This window comes from Aythya ferina (genome assembly GCF_964211825.1).
Source record: "Aythya ferina genome assembly, chromosome: 4".
Classification (NCBI taxonomy): Eukaryota; Metazoa; Chordata; class Aves; order Anseriformes; family Anatidae; genus Aythya; species Aythya ferina.
The window spans coordinates 17632774-17660023 of record NC_140300.1 but is presented as its reverse complement, the minus strand read 5'-3'; the positions used below and the strand labels follow the sequence as shown (position 1 = coordinate 17660023).

General features: G+C 36.0%; 2 protein-coding genes across 14 annotated transcripts in view; one reads left to right on the top strand and one right to left on the bottom strand.

Annotated features, from left to right (window-relative positions):
• KCNIP4 (potassium voltage-gated channel interacting protein 4) overlaps positions 1 to 27250 on the top strand; it is a 444218-nt gene that overhangs the window by 414014 nt on the left and 2954 nt on the right. For all 11 annotated transcript variants that reach the window (XM_084518860.1, XM_084518867.1, XM_084518870.1 and 8 more), the window contains 5 exons: positions 8840 to 8909; positions 14654 to 14724; positions 21497 to 21604; positions 22678 to 22782; positions 23126 to 23188. In XM_084518860.1, coding sequence (XP_084374986.1) covers positions 8840 to 8909; positions 14654 to 14724; positions 21497 to 21604; positions 22678 to 22782; positions 23126 to 23188 — 417 coding nt within the window. The remainder of the gene's footprint in view (positions 1 to 8839; positions 8910 to 14653; positions 14725 to 21496; positions 21605 to 22677; positions 22783 to 23125; positions 23189 to 27250) is intronic.
• PACRGL (parkin coregulated like) overlaps positions 1162 to 27250 on the bottom strand; it is a 41049-nt gene continuing 14960 nt past the window's right edge. For 2 of the 3 annotated variants that reach the window (XM_084518856.1, XM_084518857.1), the window contains exon 8: positions 13431 to 14246. In XM_084518856.1, coding sequence (XP_084374982.1) covers positions 14004 to 14246 — 243 coding nt within the window. In that variant the 3' untranslated portion in view covers positions 13431 to 14003. Of the gene's footprint in view, positions 3012 to 13430; positions 14247 to 27250 lie in introns of those variants that run through there. The other variant, XM_084518859.1, reaches the window with a different exon arrangement.

Below are 27250 nucleotides of genomic sequence, written 5' to 3'. Positions count from 1 at the left end.
TGGGGGAAAAATATAATTGCCTGATCGAAAGAACCAAAGTAGGTATCTCTTCTACAGTCAGTGCAATTATCTCATACACATGTTGATTTCCTAAAATCTTCCTCAAAGCTCCCACTTGATGTGGAAGTGTTGAATGATAAATCAATACAAAGGAAATTAGATGTCATTCATCTAATTTCAAAAAGAGGAGCCAAAATACTGACAATACTGCACTTCAGAAGATTCTAGTTCAAAGAGGTTGTTTCAGAGAAATGATGCTCTATAATAGATAGGGTTTCTTTTAATCCATAGGAGAAGTAACCCCTCGAAATGTTACTAATCCTTAATGGACAATACTTTGCTTATAGTTTAATCTCCATGAATTCGTTTCTCTCTCTTAGAGGTATCTGACTGTGGCATGAAAACTGCTGCTCCCTTCACCCCACGTTATCTTTATTTTTTTCTGTTACTGCTTCTTCTAGAAGTAATTAGAAGAAAAAAAAAAAAAAAAAAGACATAAATATGATTGTCTGAGATATTTTAAATCTGTATTGATCAAAAAAAGAAAAAGATCTTCTGAACTATCTAACTATTCCCAGGTTAATTTTCACAGCTTTAATTTCTACTGGTTTATTCAGCCACATTTGAAATTACTGAAATTTAATTTTTAATTTTTGAAATTACTCTTTTTTTTTTTTTTTTTTTTTTTTTAGGCTGCTTCACAGGCTAGTGCATAACAACACTTTAAAGCATATCTTTTGAGATATTTTTCAGACTTCATTTTCATTTCCTTTAATAAAATCAAACCCTTCTTTCCCCCCAAACCTCATTTTGTTTGTACCATCTGCTTTGAAGTCCTTCTAAAATCATTTCATTTATGTTAGATGCTGATGTTTTTCTTCCTGCTCTTGGTGTTTCTCCTATGGTGCCCAATAATGTGGTGTGAACTCCAGTAATGCCTCCCAGCCCATTTGTCACAAAGATCACTTCTATGTTTGGCCTGTTTACTGAAAAAAAAAAAAAAAGTATCAAATTTGAACCCTGTATTCTAAGAATACTTTCAGGACATAAAGTTAATCACACATGTACTCATTTAAAAATAAATAGACGATTACATTTACTCCTGGTAAATATGTAAATGATGCAATAGGTTTATATTTATTATAGAAAAATTAGTTACAAAATTGCTTTTTTTTGTTTGTTTGTTTAAATGACAACAAGTTAGAAATTTATTTTTTCACACCACAGAATTTTAGGGGTAGTTAAAACTTTAACTTAGACCAATTGGCATTAGGTAAACAGATCTTAAAAGCTAAAAGTATTCCCCAAAGTAAAATCAGTACCAATGTATGGAATATGAATAACACATATTGAATTATATAAGCATATTAAATAAAACACATGGAAGAATCATATTTGTTAAATGAAAAATATCAGGCCATATTCAACAGCCTGAGAGAGAAGAGGCTGTTACCTCTCCACATCTCCAGATCCAACCAACAGCAAGGCCCATACAGCACATGTACATGCCCATGGAGCACATGTAGACACCACATGTATATGTACATACATGGATGGCCATATACATCATGGGCAGATACCCAGAGCAGCCACACAAACACAGGCAGTACCAACAGCTTCTTCCTGCTCTCCACTCTGGCTGAGCAGGGAGCTCAGCTCATATATGTAGGCACATATTTATGTACACTGCAGCAGCTGGGCTCAGACACTGCCTTTGTGCTCCTTGTGCTCCTTTGTGGGTGTGCTTTTGCAAACATAAGGTAACAAATTCAGCATACAGCCAGGAGCAAAATGCTTATAAAATATAAACAATTTTGTTAAGTATAAATATAAACAAGTTTGGACTAGTTTGTATTTGTGTTTTCTACTCTGCTTGACATGCACTAAATTCCTGCAGACATGACTAAATCATTTTATGTCATATCAGCTGTTCAAATATGCAAGGAATGGTAAAACTGTAAAAAATCCAGTTCCTGCAGTGGCCCTAGAGAAATAAGCTGCAGTGGACATTGAATTCTCTTCTTCCTGTGTCAGCAGGCTATGGGTTTGCTTAGATTAACTTAATATACATAAGCTTCTCCTAACTAACATCTACATGTATGTGCAACTTCACTGCCATTAATTATTTGCAATTAAACACCTAACATAAAAGCTAGTCAAAATAAAAACTATCTTAGTTGGTAGCTTGCATTCTTATTTAGACATTAAAGAAAACTATTCCAAGATGATAAGAGTAACTATTTTTTCTATATTGCATTTGCTTGCCAAATTAATATCAACCCTCTTTCATGGCCTACAACCATTGCAGTTACTGAGAGAGCCCTGGGTTCTCCTGTTTGCCACAGGAATTGGCCATACCAATGTAACATTCTGCTCTTGCTTGCATTCCCTCAGGCTGGCAATCCTGAATGCACCTGTTCTGCAGGTTTTCTTGGTTTGTTTTGTTGTTATTTGGGTTTTGGTTTTACTTGTTTTGTTTTTCAGAAGAGGGTTATCTCTCTGCATACTTTTCCTAAGTTATATTACAGAAACAGCACAAGGCAAGTCTTGACACAAATTGGGAGTACAGAATATTGCACAAGATATTCTTTAATGCTTTCAAAGAATGTGTTTGTTCTTAAGAGTGATATGGGATTTTTGGTACTTTGACCAAAAACTTGCATTTGATGCCTTCTCATTTTGATTTTGCATTGTTACATCTGATAAATAGGGTTATATTTGGTGAAAACATGCTTAAAGTCTATGAAGGACCTGGTGAAAGGGAAGAGAACATAAGCTGGAGATTTTGAGATGTGGGGATTCAGAGATGACTTGATAGACCTCTCTTTCCAGGAACCAGAGAATATGTGAAAGAGGGCTTGGAATCCTATTGCAAGGGTAAAGAGAAAAGAGGAACTGAGAGACAGCAAGCCAGGAAAAACTCTCCCTGCAGATTGGAGGGCGATGAATGCAGAAATTAACAAGGACAGGTTCCATCATTCGACAGGGCTGAGTTGAATAGGCCTGTGCATCTGGGGAAAAAAAAAAAAAAAAACAAAAAACAAATCAAAACAACTCTGGTCACCTTGTGCACCCTGTTTTGGAGGTATACTGTGATATTATAGTAATCAGCAGGCACTCAAAGGAGTCTTTTGAAATAAGCTGTAGTGTTTTGCAGCTGTAGGAAGGAAAATTAAACACCTCAGAAACTTTGACATTGAAATTACCATCTTGATGCCAATGCTGCTCTTTGTCTTTTATGTTGTTTCCAGTTTTTGTTTTTATTCTGCAACTTTAACTTTGTGCAGTAAAAGTTTACCACCCCTGCTCAGCCAATTATCCCATCTAAACATGAGATATATGCATTTTTAATGATCCAGCAGCTTAATCATTACAGAATCACAGAATCTCATTAGTCATTTCAACAAACTCAAAAAACTTTCACCAAAGTCCCTATCATTTTGATCCTTGGAGGCACTGTTTGTAACCTTAGTTCCTCATGTGTGCTACTTTTGGCACACATTTTATTTCAGAGGAGGAACGTGACAGGAGTAATTTGTGCATTGAGTGTCAGTGGGCTTGATCCAGATAATTTATATAGTACTAAATTCTCTAGTCAATGAATTTGCAGATCATTTGAGTTCTTTTGTGGTTAAATTTTCCATAAGCCTAGAAAAAACACTGCAAATTTCAGGTATAAATTTGCTGATATAACATATGAGCATAGCAACATTAAGACAAAATGTTTCTATTAGATATGACACTAATGGTTTGCAGATAATTTTACCACATAGCTGTTGATGTCTTCCCATGGGAAGTGAAGTATACAACAACGGGTATTGGATAAACACCAAACAGATACATTTTTTTTTTTTTTCTGAATAAATATAGCTGTTTAATCCAAAAGCAAAATTGTATGTCTAAGTGGGAGAAATTAATTTAGTATTGCAACTCATGTGAATTGTACAGTTATCATATGGCTCAATTTTCTGAAAATATGAAAGACGTAAGAAGGCCTATGCTTCAATCACAACAAACATAAAAATACAGCAAATTTAAATGAACATCAGGGATGCAGCTTTGGAAGCAGAGAGTGCACAGAAAAGCTCTGCCAAGGCTGTTCAACAGCACAAATTCTCACTGAAAATAGGGGCTATCTCAAACATCACTACACTTCAGTGTACAAGAAGCATGAAAAAGTTTGTCCTAATGTCCAGTTAGGACAACAAAACTCATAAAACTCAGACTGTCACCACTGTTAAATTGTCCACCCCTACCAGCTGTTTGGTTGTTTATCTGTTACTGCCCTTCAGGTAAGCTGCTACTAGCTCATCCTTTAGTGTTGACCTAGACTAAGCAAGCACAGCACTCTCAACTTCTTTTGGCCACGTGCACTCCATCCTGATAGCCTTTGTGACCTTCTGCTAAGCCCTCTTCAGTTTCTGCACATCCGTGGGAGGGTCTGTGCTCCTTACTGTGCCAAGGTGCCAAGCAGAGACCCTAGCACCCTCAGCCTGCTAGCCATGGCCCATTTTTTTGTTAATTGTTTGTCTTATTTGCAGTAAGAATATTTTCCTTGGCTTATACGCAACTTGACATCCACTGTCACGCCACATCCTTTACGGCAGGGTTGACATTCAGCAAGTCACTTCACAGCTTGCACCAGTACAAGGGACTATTTCTTCCCATATGTAGAGCACTGTGATTCAGGTTGAACTTCATGAAGTGAATGTTTGCCTGGATTTCATTATTAATTTGGTCTACATTATGTTTTTACATTTTCACAATGATTTGATCAATGTACTTGAATGCAAAATTCAGAACTGGTCTGAACTATGAAAAGCCACTGTGGGTTTGGGTTGTGGGGCTTTTGCTAGAATTAGCAATTAGCTTTAAAGCACATGCAGTATTTTATTTCAAAATTATATATATATGATTTTCTGTTATATTATGTGCTCATGGTAAATTTAAATTTTCAGTCAGAATAGATGAACATGCAAAAAAGATAAAATATTGTTAGTCAGAGATAATTAAATCAATAGACATGAACATTTATCTGAAATGAAACAGAACACAGACAGCAGATAAAGCATGGAATGCAGTAGTTGACATGCAATAACCTATAAATAAAATATATGTAAAATTGCCAAAGCTCCTAATACAGCTTCATCCATTATACATTGTTTATTTTACAGACAAAACTCTGAGCCTTTTCTTTTTTTTCCCTTCATTCTTGTTCCTACACTTTTCTGTTTCTCCTTTTTTTTTTTTTTTTTTTTTTTTTTTCATTTTGGGTTTGCCTCTTGTCTAAAAAGGGTGTTGATTAGGTGGCAAAAATGAATCCACCCATTGCAGTACTCTTAGAAATGTTTTTTTGAAAGACAGCTTAGACAGTATGAAGCCTGTAAATAATTTACAGGTTTTGGAGTAGTTCATAAGACCATGTACTGGAGGTGTAATTTCCCAGCAGTAAAATTGCAAGCAAGAGAGATCATCAAAAGGCAGAATCATATTTATTATTCTCTGTCTCTTCTTTCTGTCAGTTTATCTTATTTTCTCTTTAAAGGAGAGAGTACTGGACTCAGGAAAAAAGCAGTTCAAGATGAACTTATGCTCTTTTTTTTTTTTTTTTTTCCTTTCTCCAGAAGGAATATAATGCAATTTAATGCAATTTTAAAAGACTGTCAAACAGTTATTTTTCTGTAACAGAATAAATTACATACAACTGGAGGAAAATAAGAGTATAGGAAATGGTTTAAATGCCTCACATTTTTCTTTCAAACTATTTTTGAATTATTTTCCTTTCTTTTATAAGGGTTTAATGAAATCTTAGAAACATTTTTTAATTACAGTTGGAAGAAGTCAGCAATAACTTGACATAAAGACATGGCACATATTTAACAATCACAATATTAAATATTCACAGAACAAGAGAAATACAGAGAACTAGAGAAATACTCTGTCTTGATAAATACAATAAAGCCAGATTTATGAGTCAGGAAAAGAACATTCTTGGACTCAAATTATGTTGGCTACATACATATTTAGATTAAAATTACTTAAGAAGAGATCTGTTCACAGTGTTGTAGAATCTCAAAGTAAAGACTCAGGATAAAGAAAGAAAAGTTTGAACTAGGTATTTCTGATAAGAGTAATTGGCCAACGTTGCAGATTTTTAATGAAAGCCCTTAACATACCATTACAACAAATCTCCAGAGATTGAAAAGTTAAGCTGTTACTGCTAATGCTGTGGTAAAGACAGGAGGTAAATACAGAGGGTCAGCCTAGATAAATTCAAGAGGTTGTATTTATCTACTCTACTGCCTCTACTAATATACAATTCTGTGAATGTATGTTGCCTTTTCAAGCAGTGTTCCTTTCAAACAGTGTGGTGAAACTGCAGTTAAGACAGAAAGAAGCACTGCCTTTAAATATGGTCTGTAAGTCATTTACTTCTATAAAGACAGTCTGCTAACTTATTTTAAACTGGTCAAGAATAAATCAGACATTTCTTTCCACAATACCTCTAATTCTCCTCTAGCGTGTCATCATTTAAATGCAATCAGGAAATGGGAGTCTCTTTGAAGCTTTAGACTAAGCACTGGCACCATTGGCAGTGTTGGTATTTCCTGTGACCGTACAACTTACTGCAAAAAAAAGAGGAGAGCTCTGTTTGCAGGATGAGCACATTTTGAATATGAGTATTTCCTTTCTCATCTAAAGAAAAGGTAGAAAAATAGCTTTGTGTGTTAATAATCCATGGAGTGGGATAAATACATGTTTTGTCATTCATTAAGTTTCTCAGAAAAAAAATATATTTATATTGCAGAATCTGAGTTGTACAAATTCAAATGTTCAGGGTTGTGTTTTTTCAGTTCATTCAAAATGTTCCTAGCTTTTTGTCTGAAAAGAAAATACATGCAGAACAGAAAGAAGGTATGACTTCTTTTCCTAAATTTTAAAATATGGCAATGTCCTTTCACATTCCCATTTGTCTCAAAGAGAAGGTTGTGTTACTCTTGCTTGAGAGGGTCTGGTAATGATGTAAAATAAATATCAATGTATACTTAGAAGAGGAACTTGTGAAATGCCTTTGTTACATTTCCTACATCGAATAAATATATTGTTATATCAATGAATATCTGAATGCTTCACTGATGTTTTCAAGTAAATATACCAGTCTTTTGCATCTTTCATTTCATCTTTTTGTTTTTGGATCTTTCATTTATACAACTCAAAAAGGCTTCACATCAGGAGACAAGCAGCATGTTAATCCTTGAGAGGGACTATAGATATTCTAGAGCACCAGAATATAGGTGGTTTTTTTTTTTTTTTTTTTGGAAGCTGGGAAAGCAGAAACATTTTAGAAAACTGTCACACCCAAATACCTAATAGACAGGGATTACTACCTCAATCAATGGATTGACAAAGGTACCCCTTACCTGACCATGGTAGATATGCTAGATTCATTTTACTGTTCCCCAAAGGCTTTGGTTTAAAAGGCAGTGTGGCCCAGCAGACAGTATATATCTAGTCTTACCGATGCTCTGATTCTGCCTCCATCAGTGACAGCCTCTGTGCCCAGGAATAAATAGTTTTGTACTTCTGTCTCCATGACTGCTCTCTGTTTGCCTGTTCTGATCAAACAGAATTGTTTCTTACCATGTGTTTGCACATTCTTAGTTATGGTGAAGGTCTGATTTTGGCTGAGAGTAAGTGATATAAATCAAAATAATCCTAGATCTACAGATCTGACATGCATTTTTTAGGCAGTGCATCTCAATTAGCAAGATTATGCTATTTGTTTCTTCACATAAGCTTTCAAAGCTATGAGTATCTCAGTGTTCCTTACTTGATCTAATAGAAATATCATTTGCTGTCACAGGAAAAGCTGTTATTATACTGGCAAATGATGTTACAGTGTTCTTCACATGAAGCTATTTCCTTTCCCCATTGCTCGAGACTAGGAGCACATAAATTGGAGCCATCAGTCTGAATAGCATAGCAATGGACAAAGAAACTGAACTACGACCCTTCACTATTTCACTCTCCTTACTTTCCTTTTTTTTGTTTCTAGAAATACTTTTGTCTTATAGAGTTTGTCAGGGTTGTTTTTTTTTTTTTTCACCCACTGTATTAAGGAAGGAATTAAGTGCATTGCCTAAAGTCATCTGCTCAGCCTTGCAAACTTAGGACTAGACTCAGCAGTCTTGCCTTTGCTTTTTACTGCATGACTTAGTAACTGAAATGGTATTCCTTCTGTTTTTCCTAACTCTTTACATACTTTCCATAAATATTTTCTCTTCTGTTTCAATATGTCTGAAATCACCCTACTATGACACATTCTGCTCATTCTTGTTTACATACTTCAGTTTACGAACAAGATGTAAAAAGGCAGAAGTATCTGCAAGGCTTGAGTAAGACCTTCTGTGACAGGTCTAACTGCAAACGCAGTTTGCATTCCTGCTTGGTTTCTGTGCCACACAAGTGCTGTTTTCAGCTACAGGAGCCATTGCCCATGGCCTGCAGAGACCACCGACAGCACCATGCACTGCAGCACAGCAGTTGCTGCTCACACACCCATCACTCAGTTCTCAGTACTGAAACTGAGAAGAAATGGCACTGAAGTAACTTTTGTCCATTTTTGTTGTCCCTTCTCTTTAATAAGACACTTCAAAGTGATGCACATTTGATGCTCTAATATTTGGTTTAAAGTGCAAAATCAGGCTCTTGCAGCATGTTAAACTCTCATGATCTCTATGTTCTCTATGATCTCACATGTTCTCTATGGTCTCCTGCACACAGGATTTGCCTGAACCAGATTCAACACTATTTATTTATTGTATCTAACTTTTTCCAGGAATGTCCCAGTGGTGTTGTCAATGAAGAAACGTTCAAAGAGATTTACTCTCAGTTCTTTCCACAGGGAGGTGAGTACTTGGCAAATGTAATTGGTATGACAATGTACAGAGAGTTATATTTGTTCCCTCCTGAATCTAACAAAAGACCCTGTTCAAATTAACAAGATTGTGGATAGCTGGACACATTTAAAAGTATATGTTTCTGAACAAAATGCAATGGTATCTACAAGAGGTCAGTATCCTGTTCTGGTTACCCACCTGTATTTGAGTATCTTTGGAAACGAAGTATCTCTGAGTAGGTTATTTCCTTTCAAACTTTCTATGCAGTCAGCCCCATTATCTGTTATTCTACAGAACCTTTCACAGTAGGAGTGAAAACTGTAGGAGGTGCTAGAGTTGTGGGTCAAATTAAAATCTAATAGCAATGGGAGAACTCCCTTGACTTCTAAGGGCTTTCTCTACATAAACAAGGTCTTTTTTGCTACTCTTAATTTCAGTGAAGTAATTTTTAGGGCCTTCAATGACTTCTTTTTCTTGTCTTTTAGTACAATAAAGGTAACACACACACACATGTATATATATTATATTTTGTTTCAAACTTCAGATTTTCTTTTAGTTTGAAGTTTTCCTCTTTCCTTCTGCTTACTTTTACCATTCAGTCCTGCCCCTGCATATTCTCCTACAGCTCTTCAATCCTGGCTCTTCATCTTCTCCCACAACTCTTGAGCTTTAAATTCTTCCTTGTTACTGTTGATAGCTCTTTCTTTTCACTTGTGTATAAAAAACAAAAGATCCCCAAGCAAACAAAAAACTTAATTGGTAGGAACAAAACCTCTCCCCTTTCCCAATTAGTTTTATTTTAAATAAAAACCTACAAGGTAAAGAGCAGTATTCAGTGTGGATTACCATCACTGAAATCCTCAGCAACTAGGCATAATCAATAAGGAAGAAAAAAAGGCTAGATGTGTCGGCCTGCCTACTATTATTTCTTTTAAACCAGGCTAACAATCAGAGTTTCAGATACTGTAATTTGTAGCTACCCTGCCTGGTGAAAATAAGTTCTCTGCATGTGATTTACTATACCTTTAATACTTTTAAAATTATAATAATAAAAAATATGTATTTCCTATTGTTACTCTGAAAACTGCTTACAGGCAAAGAGAAAGCACGCCTTTTATACAAGTAGAGTTAAAATTTATTGTCGGAATAACTGAAACCTCAAAAGCCTAGTCTTTACTAATCCAGACCTAGTTGTTACAGAATAGAAATAACAATGCAATTAAAATTGTTCTATAAACATTTATTAGTTTCCATTCCTCTTCCTGGTCCTGTACACACCTGTCCACTGCTATTCTGGGCCTTTAGGGCAGTGGCATTGTTCGGGAGAAGAAGGTTGTCAGCATCTGGAGTCCATCTCCAGCAGGAATACAATCTTTGTGTCAGTGCTTTCTTCTTCCTTGCTCTAAGATTTGCTTTTCTATGTATTTGCTACCACATTTTTGTGCTTTCTGTTTCTCAGTTGGTTTGCAGCTGTACATTACACCCAAATGTATTATATATGGCACCTTATACATGTGTTATATACTATTTCTTTCTTTTCTTTGCTACCCTTGAAACCACTTTGCCCAGTTCCATGTCTGCATTTCCTCACCCAGCTGTGGGGACAGTGACAACCTGTGCCCCATCCCTGCTCATCTCACCCACACCTGCATCCATTGCCTAGGATAACTGGTTGTTGCTGCTACCTACATAAAACTAGAGTTGCACCTCAAAAGAAAAACCAAACAGCCCTAGAAACCTGGCCAAGAAATGGCTGTCACAGCTAGACTGGAGAAAAAGCTGCAGGCAAGTCACAAAGAGTCCATGAAGTGTGAGCCTGACAAGCCTCCACTCTGCAGCAAGCTCTCTACAAAACCTGTGGCTTGTTAGCAGCAGCTGCTATGTTGTCTTCAGGGCTGACATGCGAGATAAAATTCATGGAAAAATTTGCTTTTTCTTCTCTCTTCATTTAACTTTGGTAAAATTAACAAAAAATGATAATAATAATAGTTCTTCAGAAAATCAGGATCCCATGGACTTCTCTCTTTCAGTTTGGAGCCCATGCAGTGACCACCTTCCCCCTTAAATGAAAGTCAAAACTGTTTATTTCAGAGGTGTTAACACTATAGTATTTCCTGTCACCTTTACAGCAACTTGGGCTTTAACGATGTGGGAATTCTTTTTTGAGAAAATAATTTTTTCTTGAAAAAAAAACTTTTATTTTTTCTTAAAAAGAAGCCCCATGTGTTATACTTTAAGCATGCTAGGAAAGTATCAAACCAGATAATTAATTAATCAGCGGGAGACGCTGTGTACTACTAACAGCATTTTAGCTTCTTCAGTAAAGCTATTTCAGGGATCTCAGTGAGGCCCACTGAGAAGTGGGCCATCAGAAGCTAACTCCATCCATGAGCCCCACAGCCTGCACACAAAGGCCTACTGTCAAACGGTGCATAAAGGCAGCATAAACAAATGTGAAAGCGTTGTGTAGTTTTCCTCAAAATGTCAGGAAGAATGTTCAGAGGAAACAGTGGAAGAGCTGATTCTCCTCACAGGAGTAACAGCACACAGCAGTAATCATAAAGCTTCTGTGGGCCTGTGATGACCTTTGCCATTTTTTTGAGAGGTCTGGGGACCAAAGTCTATTCTTAGTTCCTCAGATTAGCTAAGCATCATTAATTGTCGGTATTTGCATGTTAAGTACTGGGTGAGATCTCTGTATTTGAATATTTAGTTAGGCAGCTAGTCTGAATAGTTGCATCTGTGCATGTATTGCCAACATGCTGTGTATAACCAAGACCTTTGAATTTCAGTTGCAGTTAATATATTGCTTTTAGGTATGTGTGAATATTAAAAAGAAAAGTTTGAAAACACAACAAAGACAACATATTAACATGTCCTCAAGTTAAAATGTCATACATGTAGATCTGTGCCCCAAATGTCCATATAATACAAAACCAGATAAAACACAGTGTATCATTATAACTTCATATAATTTAAGCAAACAGCATAATGTTGAGTAACATTTTAAGCTTTAGGGTGACCAAGCAATCATCAAAAAGTCATTTACCAATGGGAAAAACACAGTTACACCAGTGAATGAATAGGTCCCAGTAGCTACCCTGCACTCATGCAACAAGTTGCCTGACATAAAACTTGGGATATCTTTTTCAGCCATGCAGATCACAGGCAAGAATCCACATAAGGAGCAATTATTGAGCTCTTCCTCCCTCAGTTATGAAGAGAATAGGTTATGTTCACAGTTTGATAAGGCTTACTCTTGAATATATAATGACTATCCTTTTCTTCCTTTTTGGGGGGTCTGATATTTAAAATGTTTAAACAATGTATTTCAAAGGAATTCTGATTTAATATCTGTTCCTGCTTCAGCCTGTCAAAACATCAATTTAACCAACTAGTTATGATATCAGATCCCTGAAACGAAGATATATCTTATTTAAGAATTAAAGCTCTGGTCTAACGTGGTTAATGTTCGAGATTTAGGGAATGGCAGAGGCATCATACTAAGAAGTAGCTGTCATGTAAACACCAGTCTACCTCACTCTGCAGTGGATGTTTTGAAGGCAAAATTTCAGACCAGAATTGCCTGCACAAACAACCCTGAAAGAGACCTCTGAATTTTTTAGACTTTTTCAGAAGAGGTTAGTACAGTTTATTATTACTACTATCCATATACTATCATTCAAAAGGGTATTAAGTTGTATCACATATGGAAAAGAGTAAAATACTTTGTGTTAATATTGTGGTGTTTAATGTAAATCTACAGAAAAATGATTAGGGATGTTTCAAAAGATTTTGTTTGTTTTTTAAGAAGTAAGTACCAAGAGAATTGGAAGGTATTTAAAATTCAATTTACAGTCATTATGCCTCTGTAATGTGCTTTTTATTACAAGATGGCTTGCACACTGTTGTTGTACAATAGATGCTTCAGTAGAGGATAGAAAGTATGAACTGAAGTCAACAAGTCTACGTTTTTCAGTTAAAATAAAATCTCCCTTTTAAAGTTAAAGGGGATTTGTCTACTAGATTATACTTAAGCAATTACACTAATCTGTGGCTATATGGATGGGTGAATGAATGTCTCAGTATTTGGGGGAAATTCTCTGAAAATGTGTTAACAGACACAGGCTTGATGGCTGCAGAGATTGTTCTTGTCACATCACTTTTAATAAACATATTGAAATAAGACCAGAGACTTCATTTACCAGTGTCAGGTATGAACCTGTGAAGTGCAAAGTTTTGAGGTTTGGTATATTTGGTTTCTTAGGGTCAAGGCTATATTTCAGATGACCCAAAATCATCACACCTTTTAATTAAAAAAAAAATAAAATATATATATAAATAAATAAAAAAGTTTGAGCTGTGGTGGATGCAGTTTTTCAGATTTGACACGAAAGGTAAAAAAAGGTTTAGTGCCAAGAAATCAGAAACAGGCATCTCAGCACTGATTGATGAGATTTTCCCACAATAAGGGCAGTTTTCTTCTAAGGAAGGAGAAAGAACAGGAAAAAAATCTACAAATTACTACTGTTCAGGACATGATGGTTTGCTATTATGAAAAGCATTTACTGCATATAATTGCTAAAAATACAGTGGAGCAGAAACAACCTCCCTTGTAACTGTTGTGGCCTAAGATGGTTCTACAGTCTTGGGAAGAATCACCTTAATATTTAGGGCAGCACTCAGGCTGTGTGTGCCTCCAAGGATTTGCAGTCATGGCTGTGGAGAAATTGTTCTTTACCCCAGTTTTTCACCTATAAAACGGGGCTTGTCACTTTACTAAAAGTTTATGAGGTTAATGTTAATTAACCTAATATTAATGTAAATATGTAAAATGGAAAGAGCAAAACAATGAATATCAAAAGAAAACTGAGTTTATATGCTGTTGAATAGGCTTGAACAGTAAACAATTAGTGAAGGCATCACTTTCCTAAAGTCATCTTCCAGAATCTTTTTGACCACTTCAGTTACTTTTCAGCCACTTTTTTTCAAGGTTTTTAAGCACCTAGCTCTCATAAGACACTCACGAGAATCAAGCAGCGATCCCATTTTAAGAATATGCTTCTCTGGACAGGATTTTATCTCACCTATAGCTGTCTACAGCTATACAGCAGCCTGGCTGGTGATGTATGCTGTTGAAGTGACATAGCGTAAGTCTTGGCACTGGTGCCTGTCCCTGTGCCAGTTTGTTGTGTGGTGCATTGAGCCCGAAAAGCAGCAGCAGTTTTCTGACCAGCTCATCTTCAGCTGGGGCAACACGCCTGTCTCCAGAGTAAAAGTGATACGCCAGATGCACAGATGGTAGTGCCCGCTTTCCTCATTTACAGTGATGAATGCATTTCTCTTCTGTAACACAAGAGAGATCCACTATCACAGTCATTTAATTGGTAAAGTAGCATTCCCATTGACACAGATTGCTTCAGAGTACATTGACTTCTTCACCATTTGTTAAGACATCAGTGATTAGTAGTTTGCATGCAGCAGTGGTAATGAAAATGAATAAAAATACTTGAGTCCAGATTTTCACAATTTTCTTCCCAGTTTAATTACTCACATACTTGTACTTGTAATTTGTCTCTCTTGCCCTGCCAAAAAAATAAGTTTAAGCTGACTGGAAAATTTAGCATTAGTTGTTATCAAAATATATCTTCCTGTAAAAATATGTCATGGTATAAAATTAAATGAAATAAAATGTGCTTACTATGAAAGAAGACATGCTTACTATGAAATATTCTTACTGTTTTAAATTATAGATTCCACAACTTATGCACATTTTCTGTTTAATGCATTTGACACTGATCACAATGGATCTGTAAGTTTTGAGGTAAGTGATGCTGTTACTTCCTTTATGTTTGCTTCAATGTTTTGACATTCTTTGCGACGAAGTGAAATTTGGTCAGTTTTATTATACGGATCACATAAAATTTAGTTTATGTGGCTAAAGTTTCAAGTTTTTCCAATGTGTTAACAGAAGTCATTATTATTACACAGTTATGTATCACAGAATTTTAACTCATATTGTGCTGCTATATTAACTTTTTTATAAATCTGCTAATTTAAAAGGTAACCTAACTTATTCACAAGTTACATAACAGAATCATTATCCTCCTGCCAATCTTCAAGATGAGGACTCTGATCTAAATAACATTACAACTCAGCCAAAATAGGGTTGCTCATACACACTATTGTTTTCCAGGAGAAGGTTCTACCAAAAAGCAAAACAAAAACAAACAAACAAACAAGCAAAAAACACCTTTATAGCAAAGATATTTAAAAACACAAGAGTTTAAAATTCATTCTTCCTCAATTTATATGCCAAATCTTCAAACTTCTGTCTTTCCCTGCTGAGGCTGACGTCATTACCTGCAAAGGCTGACATCACCAATACAAAAATCATGACAGAAAAGGCAACTCCCTGCAATAGCTAGATGAAAACAGGGCATACTGTAAAGGAGCCATTACTTTAACATATAGAATTAAGAAATCTCCCAGTTCTTCTGCAAAACAATATTTACTTTGTCATATTGTGCTTTGTTTTGTTTTTCAATTGACTGACGGTATCCTTACAACTTGAGATTGGTTTAGGATTAAATATATCCACTGTAAATTTGTTTAAATGCCTTATATGTGTTTTTATGATTTACTTAATTGAATGATGTTGTGAGATCTGAGGGAAAATCTTTTAAAAGTATTTTCATTCTTTTATTATTGATGTAATATGGAAGGAGAAGTATTGCCAAGCAGATGCACTGTGATCATAAACCTAAACCTCACCTGGGAATATAACCAGAGCATTTTGTGGGACATTACTTGCATTTATTTAAAAAACATGAACCCCATCTGCCTTTTTCCAGGCAGCTGAAATCAATGGGCCTGGTGGAAACAAAAAATGGAGCTTTTATTCACATCTTCTGTATGTAGGCTAATTCTGCAAGGAATCCTTCTGGTCATATCAGCAACAGCAGAGACAATGCTAGAAGACATTTTCAGCATCAATATTTGAGAAGTATTTCTGCTGTTATCATTAGGAATAATGAGAACAAAAGAAGCTTTTGTAGCTTTTCTGAACAATTTGTTCACATTTGTATCTCAAAAAGAAAGAATTATGAAACGCAATAGATGTAAAGCGTTTTTTGAGGTATATGAATATGTCAAAGTGCAGGTCTATGTTCAGAAGAGGCTTTGGAACAAATGAAAATAAAGCATTTTTTTTTTTTTATCGAGAGAACAGACATTTTCCAACTTGCTTTTATCCACTATCGACTCAGAGTGACCCAGACCTTGATTTCATTTGCACTAGCTGTAAATCCAGCACAACTCTAGTGCTGTCAAAAGACTCCCTATTTCTGTGTCCTCGTACCATGGAGCAGCTTCATATTTATAAACTATACAATAACCACTCTAAAAGCATCTTGCTAACATTAAAAACGTTTAGATTTTTTCTAATTGTGTGAAAGTAGTTCTGAATCATGGAAGTAGTAATTTTTTTCCTGATCATTTTTTATCTCAGATGCAACTGCCATACCTTGTCTAAACCAATCCACACTCCAGCTTTCTAATGCTTGTTAGGAAAAAAAAAACAAACACAAAAGAAAAATGCTCTTTGGCTCTCTTCTGTGTGAAAAGGAAATTTTGAAATTAACTGGCAGAACTAGAAATATAACTTGTAGGGGGTAAGAGTTTTTGTTGTTGTTCGTTGCAATCTCCTTTTCCTAATGAAGCTGTGGTAGCTGGAATTGAAAAAAAAAAAAAGAATTTGTTCTTTTTTTTCCCTCAAATTTTCAACCATTAGCAATGAAGTGTTAGGCTTTAGCACAATGTTGTACTTGTAAAACCCATGCCTTCATTAGATGAGATTGCTTAGTGAGATTGCTACATATGTGAAATTTTGCACATCCCTAAATCTGTATACTCTCTCGTAAGAGTCAGATGAAGCATTTTACATAGCATAAGAACAGAATCACAGAATCATCTAGGTTGGAAGAGACCTCCAAGATCACCTAGTCCGACCTCTGACCCAGCATTAGTCCTCCACTAAACCAGATCACTAAGCTCTACAAAAACACAAAGCTCTACAAAAACACAAATGCCATTCACAGTTTGTTTATAAAGAACAAGAATCTGTAGGTAACTGAGTAGGTGTTTTGAAGATTTCTGGTCATATGGTTTTAGGCCCTGTGTATCCAAAGGTGAAAATGACACAGGTATTTAGAAGCCTCTCTTCTAATGATTTTAATGGTGAAGTGGTATCCAAACTAGATTTATTTGATGGGTCTGGTACTTCTAGGCATAAGTCAGTAACAAGTTTGGGGATGTTAAGGTGTTTAAAAGGTGTGTCAACACACTGAAATTTGGGGATGATAAATGGAAAAAAAAAGTTAGAAAATGAAAGCTATTTAACTTCAGACATGTAGTCAAAGATAAAGCACATTGCATCCACAAGCAAATATTCAAATCAGTGCTCTTAATCTGCTGTAGGTGCAGATTAATGCTACTCAAAATGTGATCTTGATGAAAGGAATTTCACTCAGTAATCCAAATTCTCAGTGCCTTAAAGTACAAAAGCTGTGCCAAATGCAACAAAGATATTCAAAGATTTTGGTCATTTTGAATCAAAAACAAACTTGCATTTGTTTCTCCGAAAATGATTAATTATCTCTAGCAAAATTGTTGGTGAGTTTCTGATAACTTTATTTCTCAGCTGTACCCTCAGAATTTTGCATTAATTAATGAATTAACAAGCTTGCTAATTTGTTTCTATCAGAGAATCCAGAATTAACCTACCTAGTTATGTCTTCTTTTATGTCCTGAGATCAAACACATCTTTGGTATTTAATTAATAACAACAGTAATGAACAGTCATTGTCTCCAAGACAGTAACAAGGTGTTTACTGCTTTTAATGAATATCTTCAAGCGTGATCCTCTGTGTTAAACATAGAAAAGCCTTGTTTATGTCATATATGAAATAAGCTAATGTTTCTCGGGGCAGCTGTGATTTCAAAAGCATTTTGATACCAGCTGGTGTAAAGTAGCTACAGAGAAATATAGTTCCTCTTAACAGCAGCTCCTCCATGTCATTGCTAACCTTCATTGTCCTAAGAGCATCAGTGTCCCACCACTCCTGTGACTAACATTCACTGTGTGATTCCCTCCCAAAATCCTAAGGGCTAAACCCCAAAATGGATTTCAGTGCCTACCTACTTCTTCTGGCCTTGAACAAGACATAAAGGAACATGTGATCGGGTGGAATAATTTCAAGCTTTCCTATGAATCACACTATTCCCAGAGTACACACTAGTAAGCTTGATAATTAATTTATTAATGACTGGTTCTCCCCGAAGGTTTACTGAGGGATGAAGCGATCAGAAAGTCATTGACAACTGTGCTAAGAGATAATTTATCACCGCTGGGAAAAACAACAAATATAAGTTAATCACAGATCACAACCAGAGGCTCTGCACAGCTCTAGCTTGTCACTGGCAGCTGAGCAGGTGGTAGCAGTGAGCATACAGAGGCTCTAACATGGGTGCATTGATGCTCTGCTTTACAGCCCTTCAGTAAGCCATCCCCCTTTCGTGGAGAATAACTTTTACACACAAGAGAGTTTGGCATTCGATCGAGGTCTTCACAAATACTTGCAGGCTCAGCAGGAAACTAAAAAGTTGGAAATAAGGAGCTGTGGAAAAGAATATGGGCAAGTACCAAAGAGCATAGCTTCTGTGCTTCTGCCACAGACTGAAGAGAGACCCGACAAAGAGATGTAGAGATGTGCCTGAGTCTGGCCCTTCTCCGGAGTTTCAGACTCTCTGCCCCTAGATCTGATGCACCTCTCCTGTGACTAGGTGTTCAGCTGGGCAGGCCTTCTGTCCCTCTCAGTGGACAGTGTTGGCATCCTTATGGGATGTAAGTGTCCAAGCAGTACTATCTATCTTGCGTCAAAAATAAATAGGCTCTGAAAGTAGAAAACCTCTCTCTCTAGGAGCCAGATGCCTAAACCAGAAAAGAAAACGCATCTGGGTACAGTAAATATTGTAATGGGGACTTGGGTTCATGCTAAATGGAGTGCCTGAGTCATGTGTCATTGAGGTGCTGGTAACAAGAGTGTAGACAGAGTCTCTCCAAGCTTATCTGGTACACTAAGTACTGTTGCTCCACCATAGCATTCGGCACTGGATCACAAGCTTAACAGCTCACAGAGCTTCACCACTCCTCTCGTGTACAATTCCTTCCACCAGGCAGGGCTTTGTTCTGTTTGAGGATCTAGCATGAAATGCCCTGTGGATTCAGTCTGTCCATTGAATAAGATTTTCCATTTCTACATTGTTTTATTGTTATTTTCTTAAATCATATGAAATTAAATATGTAGAAATATATCCTGTCCTAGCTAGTCCTTATTCAGCTCATCACAGCTTGTGATAAATCCTTTTTATTACTCCTGAACTTGACTGCTGTACTGGGTGACCCCAGGGAGCATTCAGACAAAGGTGGAGCACCTGAACCAAATTCTGTATGATTCCCAAACACCCTCGTGCAATATGGAAGGAGATGATCTCTTCTTGCAAAGTTTAGAGCACACACCTGGATGGTTTTGAGCTGTTTCAGCTTTTACAAGGACATTCATTCCTACAAAGTCATATTTTCTGATGAATGTTTTTTAACGCTGATGATAGAAGGGCTACCTTGACTATGGGGATATAAATAATGCCAGTAAGCCACCTAACATATGGGTGGCACCTCAAAGAAAGGAATAAGGAGAAATAATCAGGAAAAGGCAAGTAGATATGACTTAACCATCAGAATAAATGCAAAGATGTTGCTGGCACCAAATTAAATTCAGAGCTCTGAAACATAATACTTTAAGAAAATAACATTATTGGAGACCCTTGCAGAGGAGTTCAGCAAATGCTACATCAAGAATGCAGTAAAACAGTGCAGAAGAATGTGAAGAAATAGTACTGAATTAAAAAGGTTAATTGCTAATGCTGTAATGTGATCAAATCTGTTCTGAATTTCTTGGACATTTTAATACTTAATATTATGTTGTTAAAGAACTGTTTGGAGATTTAACCTGGTGACCCTCAATTAGTCACTGAGATGTAGACAAGAGAAGTTGAGCAAAACTCTTTTCAAGATTCATGTATTAATTTACCCCAAAGGACACATGTACCAATAATAGAGAAATTTATGAGAGAAAACCCAGAACATAAGAAATTAAAACTAAGATTCAAACTAAGAAAACCCAGAACATACCACCTGAATTGGTAAAAAGACCAAAGCTGTCAAAAGAGCTATGCTTACTAGACCACCTGGCACTGTGGTATCTGTGTATTCTCATCTGCATTGAGTATACGTATTTGACTATGTGGTACATTGGGCCTTTTTATGTCTAATCTCCATGCATTCTTTTCCATTGTTCCTGTTTTAAGAAAATGTACAAACATTGCCAGTGGTGATTCGAAACCATTCAGCTTTTGTAATGTCTGCTTTAAGTGTTACCCTAAGATTCCTTTGCCAATAATGTAAAAATGCACATTTAAATATAAACTTTTGCAGGACAGTTTCACAGATTTATGGGTTTACAAACGTATCAAATAGAATTGGGTAGAGGAGAAGGGTAGAAACAAAAAAGCTATTATTTTAAAAAATACAGTTAATGTGCTAAGAAATGCAAAAGACAGATGACAGCACATCCTGATTTATATTTTCTCCGATCTGGAAGATCTTTGTGCAATGTAAATAAGGTTTGTACTATTAAAAGAATATTAATTATGAAGCCAAACTCTAGTTCTAGCTCTAGTGTAATGTAAGTATGTCTACTTTTAAAATTGTTTGTCGGCTGATCAAGAACACAGTATGACAAATCCCATTAGTTACAGCTAACCTTATGCTAATTTGTCAGTGATCTGTATCAAACACTTCATGTATATAATCTCAGTAGTCTTCTGATTTACTTCTGTCGAGTAGCTCTACAGCATTAGAGCATTGGTGGGTGACAAGACCATTAAGGCATCATGTGGACATAAAATTGTATATTCCCTATCAGATTTCCAATAAAAGTTTTAAGTACTGAGGTGTATTGTAGCACACATGAGGTTTTAATGTTGACTGCACAAGATTGATCCAAGAGGTCTGGGAACCACGTATTCCACTTCCAACAAGGTATATATATAACAAGAATGGAACATTCCTCAGCAGATAATTCTTCCAAAATTGGTCTCCTGTGCTAAGATTAATCTAACTCCCACTTAAGCTTTGTTCTGGACCATTAAACCATGGGGGTTGCTTTTCCTTGGTAGCAAGTTCAACAAGGACTTCTCATGCGAGGCATTTCAGAGGTTGAATACACTAATAGAAAATGATGCCTTATTTTATAGAAAATTACTCAATTTACTTATTATTAGTATAGCATACAGTGCCTAGATTTGTAATTATTTAAATAACCAGCAATCTGTAAAATTTGCTGTCAAGTGAAAGAAATAGAAACAACACACCTTTCAAGACTTCTGTGATTCTGATGAATGCATTAGTCTGCATTTCTGAGTGTTTGTGAAAAACTGTTTAATTCCAAACTGACCCAGAGCTTTTGTCTATTTAGGATTTTGTTATGGGTCTCTCAATTTTACTCCGAGGGACGGTACAGGAGAAACTGAACTGGGCTTTCAATTTGTATGATATAAATAAGGATGGATATATAACTAAAGAGGTAAGGTCTACTTTTTATGTTAATCACTGAAACTAACCGTTGTATACACAAGGCCTGCTTTGAAAGAAGAATGGCGTCAGAGGCAGCCTTGTCAAATTAGATATGTCAACCAATAAACCTACAACATATTATGAAACTAAACAAGCTAAAAATAATTTTCTCATTTTAAAGGCATATATAGAAATTGAAAAGGAAAAATTACCACAGAAATAATGGATGGCCAAAATTCTTCAGGTACTGAGACATTTGGCTTCCACTTAAGCAATTTTTTTTTTTCACTAGAATAAAGTAGTTTGGTAGGATATTTGGACCCAAGAAAATTAAATGGGCTTCAACCATAATTAATTTTTTCCAATCTATTTCTAAAATTTTTACTTGAAACAGAATACATATAAAAAGATTCTTAAATCCTTTATACTGCAAAGATCCAACCACACCTGATGGTGGGACCAAACCTGTGGCTTCATAATTTTTTTTTTCAACAGTAGGTCTTTATATAGATATATTACGGTTTTGGTTTTGCACTTTGAGAGATAACTTAATGATTACTACAGAAGGTCAATCTACAAAACAATCTCTTCATCATACTAGCAGATGATGTATTTATGATTATCCTTACAGTTTTCATAACCCACGCTATTAAAAATATATATTTTTTTAAATAAAAAAGGAAAACTCTTTGCATGTGTGCAAGTGTATGTACAGGTGTTTCTTCTTTCTTTTGAAAACTCAGTTGTATGAAGATTTGTGCTTTAACTTGCTTTTACAGAACTTCTTTTCCTGGTTATTTTTATTCACTAGGCCTCAGGAGACTCTTCCCACAATCAGTGAATTTGCACATACTCTAAATAATTTTAAAATTATTTAAAATCAGAAGCATTCTTCTGAATCTATGAAAGCTGAACTTATATGCTAGAATTCCTAGGAACATACAGTTCATTCTTGAAGCTATTCTATCACAAAATAGGCAAATCTCAAATTTTTGTTCTAAAATGTAAATCTTAGAAAGCTGTTCTGAGCCAAAACAGTATCTACAATGCAGCTTACATTACACACATATTTTTTCTCTTCAGGAAATGCTTGATATCATGAAAGCAATATATGATATGATGGGAAAATGCACTTATCCTGTTCTCAAGGAGGACGCACCTAGACAACATGTGGAAACATTTTTCCAGGTGGGTGAGGTAACATAAGGAGCTAAAAAGACTGCTCTGTTAGCGGGTACGAATAGATTTTCTTTGTTGTAATAGTTTTGCACATCCTATCAATTTTGTTATCTTTTTTCCTTCTTTGTGGTTTCATCCCAAGTCACTTGTTTCTCAGATCTATTCACTACACCTTGCCTTTTCAACAAGCAGGTCTTTAAACTTATTCTAGTGTATCACTTCTTACATCTTTCCAGCATTTTGGCCTGCTTGGTCCCTAGGCTTACATATAACCCAAATGATTAATAAAAAGGACTTATTTTATGTACAATTATCAGGGTGATAATCATACATTGTTATTCTTTTTGAACAGAAAATGGACAAAAACAAAGATGGAGTAGTGACCATAGATGAATTCATTGAGAGCTGCCAGAAGGTAAGTGTCAAAACCCCACTGAAGCGTCAAACCCCTATCAGTTGGCTAGTGCTATCATAGTGCTACACAGTTTTTTGGTGTGACAGTGAGCAGAACAGCATTTTTTTTTTTCTCTAGTTCATAGCAAAAAAAGTTTCTTCACATACAGCTAAATGTTTATTTCTACTTTTTCCCCATGCTGGGGAATGTTCTTGTCACGATTGGCATATAGTCACAACAATAATAATAATATTGCTTGAAAATTTATCATATATAGGAATGTTCCTCCAAGAGTGAGTTTTAGGGCTGAACGTCTTAAGAAGGCCGAGTAGAAGGAGCTTGCAAAGTGTTAGATGGCAAGAGTTAACAGCAGGCAATTTTTTTTTCCATTGCAAAGGAGTAAGAACTGACTGTGATTACCAGTTGCAAGTGTTTACACTGCTCAGGTGGCTGTTAATTTTCCTCAGCTGCTGAAAGCAGCTCATTGCCTTTTGAGCCACAAATGAGAATAAATTTATGTAGCAGGGATTACAGGCTTTTTTTGCTCCTCTGCCCTTTGGGAACTGGCTAGTTTTTAGACTAGGAGCTGATATGAGAAAAGGTAAGTTGTGTTTTCAGAAATTTAAGGAACTACCATCAATTTGTTGGTTTAAAAAGTCAAGAAAAATAAACATGACATAGTACAAAATAACTGTAAAGTGTGGCATCAGACCTAGTGATGAGATAAATAAAACCAGTGGTATTTATCACAATGAAAAATATACAGAATTGTAGCAGTGTTCAGCTGGTAAGTCCACCTTGTCCAAACTGACTGATTAGTATGAAGCTGCCAGAGAGTAGCACTATAGACTGTGTGTATTGCTTTTTACCTCCTACACCAAGAAGCATACAGTAGGCAAGAGACACGATAGAACAAGACCAGCAAGAACAATGCAGTTAGTGTGTGATAGATTTATAATCATTTGGAATATAGGAAGCTGACATAGCAAAGATGTTCTGCTATTTGTCTCGTTTTATGTGTCTGCAGTTATTCCTTGGAATTGCTTTCTTGATTTAAAAGCAGTAATATATAGAGGGGTCACAACCACTTATTAAGTGAGTCTTTGATCAGTTGTAATCCACTGACTTTGGTGTATAATGGAAAGAAAACAGCTCTTCTAACTGGTTGTTCTGTGTACCCTTAGTAATGGGTACTGGATAGTGTCCTGTCAGCAGAGCTACATTGACTATGGTTCTAGCTCATCAGTCTTGTTCAATATGAATGGAAGGTATTTGCTCTAATAAAGCTGAGGGATCATCTGAAACAGAGATGAGATTCATCTGAGGTCTGCTGAGTTCTGGAACTTAAATCAAATTCAATCCTGAATGTGATAGTGATTATGGTGGTGGACTGCATGATTCGGTTTCAAAGAAAATTAGTCTGTTCAGTAAGGAATCATGTGTTCCCCTTTTCCAGTGTGATTCACACTTTCTCACTTCTGTTGGAAGATTTCGTATTTATCTCTTCTGATTATTCAGAATCTACATGATAGAGAGAGATCCTCTAAATCATTACATGATAGAGACACCATTCACTCTTCTTAATGGACAGATCATCTTGACACTTTTCTTCACTTTATTTTAACTTCAAAGGTGGCGTACAAAAAGTACCTTGCTGTCTAATTTTTTGTCTCTCTGCCTATGAAGACCTGTTCTCTTATTAAGAGCTCTGAGCTGCAGTGTTTAATTCATGTTTACATCAGGATTTTGTTTCAGAAACGAGACCTGTGTTTTAGATTCAACCTGAATCTTTCAAGAAACTTTGTTCAGAAAATGTGCTCTATTCATGTGGTTTCAGCATTTTCCAGATTATGTTTCTTCCAAAGGACAGTAGTGGCCTCCTCCTTTTAAAACACAGCTGTAGGAAAACCTTTTGCTAATATCTTCGTACGTACAAGACTGATCTAGAAAGACAACATTCAACTTCTTTTATTTTCTCAGCATGCAGTGATTTGCATCACTCCGGGACTAATTCTCCTTGTTCATGAGTACTTATCTAAGTTTGCTCTAGGCATTGTTAATTCTGTGATCTCTCCTATAGTAAACTTGTCTGTGTTTTAGACATGATGAAACATTTTTATAGCCTTTCTGTATGTTCTATGGAAAAAACAGGGTTATCAGTATTGCTTTTTGTTCAGCATCTCTTTCCCAAGATGCAAAATACTCATCTAATTCAATTTTTCCACCTAGGGAAAAAGTCCACACCTGACCACTGTCTAGATTGTTGCTGTTTCTGCTATAAACGTTTGCTTATCTGAATCTTTTGCTACTGAATCTGTAAACTCAGGATGGGGCACAGCACACTTCCAGTTCCCTAGACTTTTACATCTGTTGGTTTCCTCATCTGTGAACCCTCCTATGGCTTTAAGGCGGACATCTGAGCAAGTCTACTCAAAACCTTCCCTGCCAGTTTGCATAACAAATGACTCTACCTCAAACCCTGGAATGGGAATGCCCGTTGATGAATGGTCTTCTCTCCTCACTGGGTATAAGGACCTATCTCTGACCATGACAAAGAGAGGACTGCAGAAGTACTTCTTTATCATCATAACTAATTTCCACACTTCTGTCCTCTCACTGCTTGGTGCTGGTAGGAAGTGGCCTGACTCAGGCATTATTGTTTCCTATCTACAGCAACACCATGAGGAACAAAGGTGAAGTAAGGCATGCATGGTGCATAAGTGAATAACTTAAAGGACCTTCTGATAAAGAAAAAAGGGCTTCTGGGACAGATATTTTCTGCAAGAGTAATCCATTCTGTAAGGAGTCTTGATAGGTCTGGGCTAGTCAGAAGAGAGCAAAGGAGCTGTATCAGAATTCAGGAAGAAAAACCTCAAAGTGAGCTTGCAGTTATGTCAGGCCTGGCAAAGCCCAGTCATCTATATTTTGTAGTTTATATGGACTATGCAATCACCACCCTTAACGTCAGGAATCTAAACAAAGCTATTATGAAACACTGCTTAGAAAAATGTACTGGGAGAAAAACAAGAGGCAAATAAGAAAGATTAAAGTATTTTAGAACTCTTTGCTAAGTGTAAATCAAACATCTGCATTTTTCTGAAGATAGAAAAAACACACTGAAAGCCACCATGTTCCAAATATCATGACAAATCTGTAATGTCTTCTGATGACCCTTCCCATCTGACTGAATAAAGGAGGGGCATTTAGAAGGTTTCTGTATTGAAGCAGCAAACTTCAGAAATATGGAGCTGATTTTAGAAAACAGCTAGTTTCATTAGTAATGATACGTGTATTAGGAAATGTCAAAACACTTTCTAAATGAAGAACATATTGCTTAGCTAAACTTCGTTGCTGATGTATACACAAAACATTTGTAAATGATTAAACGACAAACGATTCTAGTCAAAGCAAACATTGTAACCTTACAGCAATGAACTTCAAAGGTGTATATTGATATTACAAAACAATGCAGAGAAAAGAACTTACATTACTGTAAATTAAAATTAACTTAGCAAATTTCATATGCAAACTTTAAAAGCATTAATCTACATAGCATTAAAATTTTCAGTTAGGTATCATTGCTTTGATAAATTAGTTTGCTAGTGAAAAATAGTGTGTGGATCACTTCTTACAGCAACACCACTTGAGATGCCATATAGAATCAAAGATGAAAACCCTACTGTGCATGTGTCATAACAACATGAGAAAATTACCCAGTTGTCATTTTCTATGAAACAAATCAACCCTAGACTGAACAGAGAATAATTTAACTGTGATTTCATGCTTAATCATGTGTTATTATTGGAATATTAATGTACCTACAGACCTATCAGTTGTGGAGAACACTGATAATCCAAGAGGTGTTTTTGTCTGCACTCCTTTTATGAAATGTTCTAAAATAGTCAGTCTTATTTACACATTTGAATTAAAGGTGGTTAGTTTATCTCTTGAGAAAGTACTAATTGGTATTCATTCAGGTTAAAAAATAAAAATCATTAGCGGCATCAACAATTGCTCAATGAATGTGTAACCTATTCTTGCAACTGTACTGGTGATGCAGAAGTGCCACCACCAAATACAGGC